This window comes from Sapajus apella, unplaced genomic scaffold (assembly GCF_009761245.1).
Source record: "Sapajus apella isolate SASKATOON/1434 unplaced genomic scaffold, GSC_monkey_1.0 scaffold48, whole genome shotgun sequence".
In the NCBI taxonomy this organism is placed as follows: Eukaryota; Metazoa; Chordata; class Mammalia; order Primates; family Cebidae; genus Sapajus; species Sapajus apella.
In genome coordinates this window covers 17,924,530-17,937,338 of record NW_022436988.1, presented here as the reverse complement: position 1 = coordinate 17,937,338, position 12,809 = coordinate 17,924,530, and the positions used below count along the sequence as shown (strand labels likewise).

The 12,809-nt window shown below is 48.0% G+C and overlaps 1 protein-coding gene across 6 annotated transcripts in view; it reads right to left on the bottom strand.

Annotated features, from left to right (window-relative positions):
• Nucleotides 1-580: 580 nt before the first annotated feature.
• Nucleotides 581-12,809, bottom strand: part of PECAM1 (platelet and endothelial cell adhesion molecule 1) — an 88,003-nt gene continuing 75,774 nt past the window's right edge. For 4 of the 6 annotated variants that reach the window (XM_032241977.1, XM_032241975.1, XM_032241976.1 and 1 more), the window contains 2 exons: nt 8,276-8,383; nt 581-1,949 (listed from right to left, as the gene is read on the bottom strand). In XM_032241977.1, coding sequence (XP_032097868.1) covers nt 1,948-1,949; nt 8,276-8,383 — 110 coding nt within the window. In that variant the 3' untranslated portion in view covers nt 581-1,947. The remainder of the gene's footprint in view (nt 1,950-8,275; nt 8,384-12,809) is intronic. The other 2 variants (XM_032241978.1, XM_032241979.1) reach the window with 1 other exon arrangement.

Genomic DNA, 12,809 nt, shown 5'->3' with positions numbered 1-12,809 from the left:
CGGCTGTCCCCAGACCATCAACAGAGACGTGAAGGTTGTTAGAGGTCGCCTGATCCTTTGACCTGATCTGAGCCCATCACTCTGAAACTCTGGAAACTGTATGACATTTGTGATACAATTTTGTGTGTGTGTTGGGGAAACGAACCCACAGCTTTCATCATATTTTCAAAAGAGTCTAGGCTAGGCATGGTGGCTCACACCTGTAATCCCAGCACTTTGGGAGGCCGAGGCGGGCAGATGGCTTGAGGTCAGGAGTTCGAGACCAGCCTGATCAATATGGTGAAACCCCATCTCTGCTAAAAATATAAGAAATTAGTCGGGCATGGTGGCATGTGCCAGTAATTCCAGCTACTTGGGAGGCTGAGACAGGAGAATTGTTTGAACCCAGGAGGCAGAGGTGCAGTGAGCCAAGATTGCGCCACTGTACTCAGCCTGGGCAACCAGAGCGAACCTCCATCTCAAAAACAAGACAAAACAAAAACCATAAACCTGTTTGGTTCTCTCTGTGACTTCAGAGGCCCAAGGAGTCCTCAGCACTACAGATGCATGTGGCCCCTCAGAAGACAATATTTCACACATCTGCAAAGAGTAAAGGTCAAATTTATTTAATACACCACCACTAGGGTCCCTGCAGCCGTGTCACTGAGTTAAACAGGGAAAGTGATTTTGGTTAGGTGTGGTTCTCACCAGTGAAATTCCACAGCGCAATAACCACAACCGCTGTCCCACCCACTCAAGACAATGTCAGGAACGTCTTAAGACCTCAGGAAACCACTTCTTTAGCAAGCAATTTTTTTTTTTTTTTGAAATGGATTCTCATTCTGTCACTCAGGCTGGAGTGCAGTGGTGCAATCTCTGCTCACTACAAACTCCCTCTCCTGGATTCAGGCGATTCTCCCGCCTCAGTCTCTTGAGTGACTGATACTACAGGCATGTGCCACCACACCCAGCTAGCTTTTGAATTTTTAGTAGAGACAGGGTTTCACCAGGCTGGTCTCAAACTCCTGACCTCAGGCGATGTGCCGACCTCAGGCGATGTGCCCGCCTCAGCCTCCTGAAGTGCTGGGATTACGGGCATGAGCCACCTCACCTGCCCTAACAAGGAATAAATCTTAAAAAATTAGTAAGAAACATACACATTTTACTTTTTCAATTAAGAATAATATTTGCTGTAGGCACCATCATCCTGTCTTTCAGCCTCCAGCATGGTAGAGGAAAAGGAAAAGGGGGTAGAAAAAAGTTTAAGAACATCTGTGCTTGTTCCACCTTCATTTTCTGTTTGCTGTATTGCCCGAATGAATCTAGTCTTCAGGTTGGTATTTCAAAGGAGGTGCTCCCAAGTAGCTTGGTTTTCCCATTTGTGGAGAGTAAAGTTTTAGAGGGGACAGGGGGAGGCTGTTTGGTCAGCACTGTGTATTTCCAAAGAACAAGGACTACTCAAAACTACAAGCCTTTGAAGGAACAAAGGAAAAGACAAAAAAAAAAAAAAAAAAAACTAGCCTCTAACCAGGCCATGTGCTAGAAGTGATTGGCTACAAAACAGAAAACCGGTTTCTGTGTATGAGGGCGCATGGAAAAGGTCTTTATCTCTGCACAAGACAAAATATTCAAGTTTCAGAATATCCCAGTGGACTGTTTGCCCTGGATCCCCTCTTCTGCTCTTCCAATTGCCAAGGATGCTCCAACTTGGTGGGAGGAGGATGTGTGGGAAATTCAACTGCCCCTCTGGATCTCTTTCTACCCAACATTAACTCAGTAGGATGGATTTAAGAACCGGCAGCTTAGCCTGAGGAATTGCTGTGTTCTGTGGGAGCAGGGCAGGTCCATAAATAAGTGCACAGAGCTCTTGAAATTCAGGGATCATCTGCTCTTCTTGGAACATGGATGTCCTTCCAGGGATGTACATCTGTCCTCACTGTCTAAGTTCCATCAAGGGAGCCTTCCGTTCTCTGTAGTGGCAAGAAACAAGGCAAGTTATGATCACAACTCTCAAGACTGAAGATTGCCCTGGTGGAGAGAAATGCAACATGGCAGACAGCATTTCTCTTTTTTTAAGAGGGGGTTTCACCATGTTACTTAGGCTGGTCTTGAACTCCCAACCTCAGGTGATCTGCCCGCCTTGGCCTCCAAAGTGCTTGGATTACAGGTGTGAGCCACCACACCCGGCCAGCATTTCTCAAAGAAAACGCAAAGCAGGGCTATTGCCCACTGGTCCCCGACCCTGCAGGGGGACAGCTCCTGCCTATAGGCATTTCTCCTTCTCTCTACACCTGCTCTGTAGGGACTGTAGTCTCTGTCCCTGCATACACATTGCACATCATGTCCACTTTGCGAGGCCAAGGATGGAGGATGCCTGAGCCCAGGAGTTCCAGACCAGCCTGGGCACCATGGTCAAACCTCACCTCTGCAAAAAAATTTAAAAATTAGTTAGATATGGCGGCACATGCCTGTGATCCCAGCTACTCAGGAGGCTGAGGTGAGAGAATCACTTGAGCCCAGCCAGGAGTTTGAGGCTACGGTGAGCTGTGGTTGTGCCACCGCACTCCAGCCTGGGTGACAGAGCAAGTCCCTGTCTCAACAAAACGAAACGAAAATTTCAGTCATGCTGCATAAGTAAGGCACCAGTAGTAGGAACGAGGTCTTTGCAGCTCCTGTGGCAATGGCCCTTCTCTGGTGGTGGCAAGGGACTAAGAAACTCCCTGGACACAGGGGCTCCGACTGTCCCCAGACCATCAACAGAGACATGAAGGTCATTAGAGGTCATCTGATCCTTTGACTTCGATCTGAGCCCATCACTCTGAAACTCTGGAAATTGTATGACATTTTTGTGATGCAACTTTGTGTGTGTGTGTGTGGGCTGGGGAAAGGAACCCACAGCTTTCATCATGTTTTCAAAAGAGTCTATCCACCAAGTAACTTCATCAAAACCCATGTGCACCCAGCACAGTGTCCTGTGGGTGCCCCACTTACCCACAGAAGAAAGGAAATGTAAGAGATCCGGCTTCTAGCTCCAGTTCTGTCTCTAACTAATATAAGATGTACCCTTTTGATGCCTGGTTTTTTTTTTTTTTTTAATTTAAAAAATGAAGGATTGAACTTAAATGGTCCAACTTAAATGTTTTAAAAATGATATGATCCTGGGAGGCTGAGGCAGGAGAATTGCTTGAACCTGAGAGGTGGAGGTTGTAGTCAGCCGAGATCACGCCACTGCACTGCAGCCTGGCGACAGAACAAGACTCCATTTCAAAAAAAAAAAAAAAATGATATGATCCTACCTTAAAAAGAGAATGAAATTCTGATATATTTCAACATAGAAAAACCTTGAAAGCATTTTGCTAAATGAAATAAGGCAGACAGGAAAGGAAAAATATATGATTCCACTTATGTGATGTACCTAGAATAGTCAAATTCATAGAGACAGAAAGTAGACAGTGGTTGCCAGGGGCAGTGGGGAGTTAGTGTTTAATGAGGACAGTGTTTCAGTGGCTGCTCTGCCTATGGAGTTGCCATTCTTTTGTTTCTTTACCTCCGTAATAAACTTGCTTTCACTTAGAAAAAGAAAAAGCTCTGGAGATGGATAGTGGTGATGGTTGCACAACAATGTGAATGGACCTAATGCAACAGAATTATACACTTTAAAATGGTTAAGTATACACTTGGAAGGGCTAAATTTAATATTATATATATTTCAGGACGATTAAAAAAAGAATTCCTTGCTGGGTGTGGTAGCTCACGCCTATAATTTCAGCACTTTGGGAGGCCAAGGTGGGTGCATCCCCTGAGCTTAGGAGATCCAGAGCAGCCTGGGCGACATGGGAAACCCCATCTCTACCAAAAATGCAAAAAACGAGGCTTGCATGGTGGTGTGCACCTGTGGTCCCAGTTACTAAGAGGCTGAGGTGGGAGGTTCATTTGAGCCTGGGAGGTGGAGGTTGCAGTGAGCTGAAATAGCACCATTATACTCCAGCCTGGGTGACAGAGTGAGACTTTGTCTCCAAAAAAAAAAAAAAAAAAAAAAAGCCCACATAAGGATTCCTGGATTCCTTCTGCCATCCTATAGTGCCCTTTAACAGCATCAAATGCTATTTGTGTCACCTATCCACCTATCAGTGCCTGGACCCTTATCTGATGCATATACTGTTCTCTATGCTGGAGTTGCAAGAACCTGTCCCCAGCAATTTTATATTGTATCAATTACTGATCAACAGCACCACTATGAAGGAGAAGGTATAAGAGGTCTTAAAATTAACTGCGGAAGGGGTTCAGAGGCAGTGAGAGGGCTCTGGGCTGGGCAGCAGCGGATTCAGAGAAGCAACTCTGGAGTCAGCCTGAAGATCAGATTTCAACAAATGGAAAGAGCCCTTGCAGGACAGAAGAGCAGGGCATGCTGGGAGATCCCAGTGTAGAGGGGGCCCCTGGGCAACAGTGGGCCCTGAAGAACAGGCAGCACTTAAGTCCACTCTTCTGGACCCTCCACTTGCACAGGACACTCGGCTGCAGGTGGACCTCGGCAAGGCAGGAGCAGGAGACGTAGGATGACCCAGGGTCTTGGGATCTCCACAGCCAGCCTGGTTGGCTTCCTGAAGGTGAGCTGGGATAGAGTCTCCATTTGTTCCAGCCCTGCTGGGTCTGAGGACCCTCAGAGAACAGGATGCAGGGCCGAGGTGCCCAACTAGAAGTCCAAGGCTCTGGCTCCTCCTCTGCCAGGAGAGCCCCATGCAAGTTGGCCAAGCAAGCTGTGGCTGGCCCCAGAGACTGGAGGGCTGCCAGCGCTGGCGGTCACCCTGCCCCATTTCCTCTGCTCTGCCTGGATGGAGGAGGCATGACTCTGGTGTCCCGCCTTTCTGCAGACCCCACACCAAGTCCCTCCCCAGACACCTCCGTTCTCCCTCTGTGGGGGCAGCCAGTGCTTGAGGCACCGTTGCAGAACCAAAGCCACAGACAGGAAGGGCTGGGCCACAGTCAATAGGGCCTCAGGGGTTTTGAAGTAAAGGTTAATGCCCTCACATCCAAGGCCTAGGCTTGCTATGTTTAAATCAGAAGGTAGCCATCAGCTACCTAAGTGTAGTTGTGAAATTGCCCTGCCTTGTACCCGGAATATAGTGTAAACTCCCTCAAAGGTCATTTTGATTTCAATATACTCTGGGATCTCTAGTTCCTGCTTCTAGAAAGTGCTCCTATGGGCACTTCCAATAGACCAGGTCTGTGCTAGGTGCTTATTCAACCCTTGCAATAACCAGATGAGGGAGTTTATGATTCCCAGTTTACAGATGAGGAAGCAGAGGTCCTGAGAGGCCACGAAATCTGCCTGTGGTGACATGGCTAAGAAGCAGAAGTCAAGTATTAACATGGGTCACCAATTCCTAAGTCAAAGCCTGGCCTTGGTTGAATCCTATGCTTTGGGTAAGCAACTGCTACATTCTCCATATGTGGCAGGGTCATTTCAGGACCAAATAAGGTCAAGTCCCCCATCCACACCTACTATTGCCCAAGTGATGAAGAGCTTGGGCCGGGCGCGGCGGCGCACACCTGTAATCCCAGCACTTTGGGAGGCCGAGGCGGGCGGATCATGAGGTCAAGAGATTAAGACCATCCTGGCCAACATGGTGAAACCCTGTCTCTGCTAAAAAATACAAAAATTAGCTGGGCGTGGTGGCACGGGCCTGTAGTCCCAGCTACTCAGGAGGCTGAGGCAGAATTGCTTGAACCCAGGAGGCAGAGGTTGCAGTGAGCCAAGATTGCGCCACTGCACTCCAGCCTGGCACCTGGTGACACAGCAAGATTCTGTCTCAAAAAAAAAAAAAAAAGAAAGAAAGAAAGAAAAAGAAAAGAAAAGAGTTTGAACTCATCCAGCTTTTATATGGTGGTTGTAGTTGCTTATTTCATCCTTAAGAAAATCCTAATGGGTTGCTCTTATCATCATCATCTTCATCATCACATCATCATCACCACCATCTCCACTTTACAGATGAGGAAGATTGAGCCTGAGGAAGACAGGATCACCCAAAAGGCAGCTGGAAAGCTGGAGCTCCCTTCCCGTCTCCTGATCCTAGCACCTGGGCAGTTTCCACTGTAGTCCAGCTGCCTGCTGGCCTGCTGGCCTCCAGGAAGGAGGGAGGCCAGTGATAGCTGGCAATTGCCTTTCTTTCTGTAAGAAGGCAGGGTTCTCTCCAAGATGCCAAGACTCTCACAGGTCCAGATTCACCCCTTTCATTTAAGTACAGGGTGTTCTCTTCCACATTATCTGTCTGCCTCAGCCACACACGCAATTTATAAACAAGGTAAAAATGGCAGAGGAAAAATGAAGTCAGAATGTGCCACTGAAGCGAGTCAAACAATACCAAATTAGTCTTTGGCTAAGTGGCTATCTCATTGTTAAGATATTTCCTTCAATGTTTTCAGAGGCAACGGCCATTAAACAACTGGGAATGATCGCCAGGTTTGATTTCAGGAAGGAAATCTCCTCCCATTTCCCCGATGGGCAATTCAATTAATTTTCTCCTGACCCACACCAGCTGATTATAGGGAAACTATACCTGCTTCTTTTATAAACAAAACCCATTTGCTTAAAGGTTCAAAATTCCTTTCCCAATGGCTGGAACTCCTGTGCTCCCCCCAAATGACTTTATTCCTTTTTTCTGGGGGGACAGGACCAGCCATGGATGAGCTATCAGGAGCATCCAGGAACAGACTTTGACGTCCAAGGGCCAGCTTCTGGGGAAAGTTCTGTCTGGCCTGGAGCTCACAGCCTTTGTCCAGAGAGTCCCTTTGGATCTAAGACAAAGTAAATAAGTTGGTCCTACAGAGTGTTTTGGGTGGACCCAGCCCTGTTTATCGCTGGAGGAGAACACATCTGAGACCTGCAGTGTTCAGGGAGCAAAGACCTCACTTTCCAGTCTCTCAACGCCATTATTGCTGGGACAGCAAATTCACATCTTGGAGGGAGTCTCTGCCGTGACAGAGGACTGGCCACAGAGTATAGAGGCCTGGACTCTATTCCTCACTCTATTAGCCATCTGGGTGAGCCCAGGCATGCTGTTCTATCAGCGGAGGCCTCAGTTTCCTCATCTGTAAATTGGGATCCTTGTCCTGCTGACACAATAGTCTCTGATTTCGGGAGTCAGAGTGGGTTTTGGCTAGAAAAAAAAAATTCATGCCATTCCTCTTTTCCTCAAACACATAGCTTGCTTCCATAAAAAGAATGTCAGTGGCTTCCTGTCTGTCAACGGCATAATGGGCTCTGCTTTACAAGAGTCCAGACGTGGGCAAAACAAAGGAAGCCAGGGGCCCACTGGAAGAGCTAAAGAAAACTTGCTGAAAGTTCTTCCCAGGCCTAAAAGAAGTTTATGCTGCAAATGCCTTATTTCTTAAGATATTAGCTGCCCAGTTAACTCCTGCATTGCGGGGTAGCTCACAAAAAGGTTAGGAGTAGAAAGCAGGGCTTTGCAAAATTTGAATGCAGGCCTCTGTGTCTTTCATAAGCCCTCCCATTTGCCAAACAGCAGCTTCCTACTCTATTTCCTACAGAATGAAACTTCGTAACAAGACAAGGCATGTAAGTCCTTTAGATTTAAGCCCTGACTTATCTTTCTCTCATTACTTGTCACTGTCCCGCTCTTCTCCCATCCCACGCTGCTTAAAACTGGTCATCCCTCACCCCTGCGCTCCTGCTGATCTTTCTACCTCAATGTTGCCATCATTCCATTCATTCTTCACCGCCCATCCAAATGATTCCTTGGAGAAGAGGCCACTAGCCAGGTTTCTCTTCGGTGCTCCCATAGGCTCTGGCATAGCTTGCTTTGCTTTATGATAAGTGATCACATGTCTAATTCCCTGATCAGAAGGTGAACTCCTGAGGTCAAGAACCTTGGGTGTCTCCTGCAGCTGATGGCCTGGTGTCTAGGGGGTAATTGCTATCACTGAAATTGCAATGAGCTGTCAGATGCTCCACTCCTCCAAGCGTAAGCCCCAGATCAGCCTCACTTCCAGAGTCTAGACCCTGGCGTTAAAAGAAATGTGTGCTTTGCTTGTTTGGAGCTAAGCACCCTAAATTCCCAATCCCTTCACATGCGGGCTGAGATGTAATGACAGAAATTGCAGAAGAGAATATTTGAAATCAGAACTGGCCTAGTCAGAGAAGCCCAGGGCTCCTGGTCTGAAACAGACTAGGGAGGGGGGAAGAATTCATGGGAATACGGGACCTGGGTAAGTCTGGAAATATTTCACCATTCAGTGGAGTACTTTTAAGTATAATGCATATGAAATGTATACTTACAGAGTATCTGTTTTCCACGGCATCTGCAAAACAAAGAATGACATGGCAGTGAGCAATGCAAAGAACCCAGTTCAACTGCCCCAATAATGTCGCAGGGGCTGGAGCAGGCTGAGAAAACGGGGAGGAACAGAGAGCCAGGAGACATCAGCTCACAGGCACACTTAGAGCTTTATGGCTCCTTAGTGCAAAGACAGGTTCCTCAGGCCCCTCTACTGCCAGATGACAAGCATATAAAGCCCGTGGCACATCATTTAACATTTCCCCCTTTTTTTTTTTTGAGACAGTCTCGCTTTGTCACCTAGGCTGGAATGCAGCGGCACCATCTCAGCTCACTGCAACCTCCGCCTCCGGGATTCAAGCAATTCTGCTGCCTCAGCCTCCCAGGTATCTGGGACTACAGGTGTGCACACCATGCCTGGCTAATTTTTATGTATTTTTAGTAGAGACAGGGTCTTGCCATGTTGGCCAGGCTGACCTCGAACTCCTGGCCATAGGTAATCTGCCAACCTCGGCCTCCCAAATTGCTGGGATTACAGGCGTGAGTCACCACATCTGGCCTTGTTTAACATTTTAAACAATTTTTTAAAAATGTAGTAGCATGGCTGGGCAAGGTGGCTTGCGCCTGTAATCCCAGCACTTTGTGAGGCTGAGGTGGGTGGATTATCTGAGGTCAGGAGTTTGAGACCAGCCTGGCCAACATGGCAAAACCCCATCTCTACTAAAAATACAAAATTAGCCAGGTGTGGTGGCCAGTGCCTGTAGTCCCAGCTACTCAGGAGGCTGAGGCAGGAGAATTGCTTGAACCCAGGAGGTGGAGGTTGCAATGAGCTGAGATGGCACCACTGCACTCCAGCCTGGATGACAGAGTGAGACTCTGTCTCAAAAAATAAATAAATTAGTAGCACATGTTTTTTTAAGAAAAAAAAGAAAAGCATGGGAAAGTAGGAAGTAGCAGATAAAAATGACCTCTGGCCTCATTCTCCAAACCCTGTTGATGGTTTTTTTTCCTAGTCATTTTCCACTATGATTAGGCTTTTTTGGGGGGTGGGGCAGGGGGAACAGTTATAATTACATAGTATATGCCATTTTATAACTTAACTTTTCACATAACATGACTTTATGAATTTTTTCTGATCACTTCTGAAGCATAATTGTCCAATTAGCTACTAAACAATTGTTAAATGGGTGTGCCACTATTGACTTCACTAATTCCTTACTTTAAAAATGTAAGTTCTTTCTAAGTTTTTGCTCTCAGTAGCAGCATCGGTGTCCTCTTTGAGAATAAAGCTATTTCTAGATTTCATACTATTTTGTCCATCCCATCCCAGGAGCGGGCTCAACAGAGCAGGAGGCAGAAACATTAACGCTCTTAGCAGGTCTGGGCAACTGAGGGCTAGAGCCACCACTTCCTTTCCCATTCTCCTCCGGAGTCTCCTCTCAACTGCCCAGGAGCCTACACCACCTCCTTCTTCTTTATTTTATTTTATTTTTTTGTGAGATAGAGTCTAGCTCTGTTGCCTAGGCTGGAGTGCAGTAGCGCAATCTCAGCTCACTGCAACCTCCATCTCCTGGGTTCAATCAATTCTCCTGTCTCAGCCTCCTGAGTAGCTGGGATTACAGGTGCCCACTACCACACCTGGCTAATTTTTGTATTTTTAGTAGAGACAGGGTTTTGCCATGCTGGCCAGGATGGTCTCGAACTCCTGACCTGAGGTGATCCACCCACCTTGGCCTCCCAAAGTGCTAGGATTACAGGAATGAGCCACTGCACCCAGCCTCACAACACCTTCCTGCCAGACAACATGCTATGTCTGCCTGGCCCTGCCAGTCTGCAGTTGTGCAAATGGCCCCAACCAGACGTTAGCAGGAGGAGAGTGAGGATGGGTGAAAAAAGCCAATGAAAGCAGGAAGCGCTACATGGGCAGTGGGTGATCCCTGCCTGCATTCATTAGAGATGATCTTCCCCATGAAAGGCAAGAGAGGGATACGGCTGGCCCTTTTGGACAGGACCAGGCCCCCACTGAATGGTCAGTGGCCCATATGTTGGGACAGATCCCCTAACAGCTGACTATGGACATTGATATGAAGGCAGAGAAGTCATGGGGACCTCCCAGGCTGCCTGGGAGAGGTCCTAAGAGAAGATGTGGGCATTGGGGATGGTTGCTGTTCTTTTTTTTTTTTTTTTTTTTTTGAGATGGAGTCTTGCCCTGTTGCCCAGGCTGGAGTGCAATGGCGCGATCTTGGCTCACTGCAACCTCCACCTTCCGGGTTCACACAATTCTCCTGCCTCGGCCTCCCGAGTAGCTGGCACATGCTACCACACCCAGCTTTTTTTGTATCTTCAGTAGAGATAGGGTTTCATCATGTTAGCCAGGCTAGTCTTGAATTCCTGACCTCGTGGTCCATGTGCCTCAGCCTCCCAAAGTGCTAGGATTACAGGTGTGAGCCACCTCGCCCAGCTGGCTGCTGTTCTTGAAGGTGGTGAAGGGAATGGTGTGAGGCCACACGTCCTCAGTCTTACTGAGAAAAGCAGGGCAAGGGGCCTCAGTGCAGACCCAGCCCCAAGCTCAAATACAGTCCCTCCAGGATCTCTGGCAGGCTCAGGACCCATCTGTCGTGGCGGGGGCCACAACCCTCTGTTTCTCTAATTTAGAAATATCCTGTTTCCCCAAGTCCACCTCACTCTAATACCTTGTCTTATCACAAGTCCACTGCGCCTCCCCGATAGATGGAACAGAGCCAGAAGTTCCTCAGGGGCCCTTTTTCTGTCCTGGCGGGGCCAGAGGCTGGCATCAACAGCCAAATGATGAATCAGCCCCAACGGTAATGTGGGGCCATTGTGTCCATTTCCACGCATTGTGCGAGGTTGGGGACAACACCCCCAATGCAAATCTAACCTGCCAGGACCCAAAAGAACCCCCTGATTCGTGGATCCTAGTCCCAAGGGCTCTGGAACCTCTTTCCCAACAGAAAAAGAACCTCAACTCTGCATTTCCTAAAGCAATTTGAAGACAAAATGCTGAAAACTCAAATACTGATGGAACACTAACTCCATGCACACTTGCAGTCCTCGTTTCTTTTTGGTAATACAGCAATCACCACCAAAGTAGAATTTGAGGCAGCATCCATTTTCTCATGGGGGTACTTTTTTTTACCATCTTGCACGCTGAAGTAGGAAACGCCTCTCTAGGGGCAGGGTTGGCAGTGCCCTCTGGCCTCGCTGGCTGTGGGCCTCGCAGGATGGGTGGGGACTGACCCTCAAATGCTCTTCTCTTCCTCCCATGGGAGACTTGGCACAGAGGCCTCCTTTTCTTCGGTTCTTTCTCAACCATTTCCTGTCACGGCTACCCTCAGCTCAGCCACTCCTGGTATACTGGGTGGCAGGGGATTAAGTGAGGACCAGGGTTTCTGCCTCCTTAAGAAACACCCTGAAAATTTGAATTCCAAGCAAATAGAAAGTAGAAGGTGGGCCGGGCGTGGTGGCTCAAGCCTGTAATCCCAACACTTTGGGAGGCTGAGGTGGGCAAATCACTTCTGACCAGCAGTTCGAGACCAGCCTGGCCAATATGGCGAAACTCCGTCTCTACTAAAAATACAAAAATTAGCTGGGCATGGTGATGCATACCTTTAATCCCAGTGACCTGGAAGGCTAAGGCATGAGATCTTGCCACTGCACTCCAGCCTGGGTGACAGAGCAAGGCTCAGTCTCAAAACAACACCAACAAAGTAGAAGATGGATCATCAAGTGAGCAGATTCCATGATGGGGAAGTGGGTCCCTCTGACTCAACACGCATGGCCGGTGCCCAGAGCAAGACTCAGCACCTATCCAGAGCCACAGTAATCAGGTGGGATGTGCCCCACGTCACCTCCCAAGACAGAGGGCAGGCAAGAGCTGGCACTGGAGAGGAAAACCAACGGCTCCCCTGTTGGAGTCGTCGCAGGAAGTGAATTCCTCCAGCTCGGGTTTCTCCACATTGGGCCTGTTGACATTTTGGGCTGGATGGTGTTTTGTGGTAGGGATGGGGCTGTCCTGTGCATTGTCGCATGTTTAGCGACATCCCTGGCCTCTATCCACAAGACGCAGTGGCATTCTCTTCTCTGTCCACCATGCTATAACAACCAAAAGTGTTGTACTTAGTGCCACTAAGCTGGACACTTAGACTTAAAATGGTAAATTTTGTGTGATACATACTTCCCCACTTTTAAAAAAAAAAATTTAAAAAGTAAAAAAAAAAAAAAGAAAAGTGGGCTGGGCACTGTAATCCCAGCACTGGCTGAGGCGGGCAGATTGCTTGAGCTCAGGAGTTTGAGACCAGCCTGCCCAATGTGATGAAACCCTGTCTCTACTCTAATAATAAAAAAAAATTGCTGAGTGCAGTGGTGCACGCCTGCAGTCCGAGCTGAGTCAGAGGGGCCCATTTTGGGAGGCAGAAGTTGTAGTGAGCCGAGATTGCGCCACTGCACTCCAGCCTGGGTGACAGAGAGAGACCCTGTCTCAAGAAAGAAAAAAAAAAAAAGTGGAGGAAAAAAAAG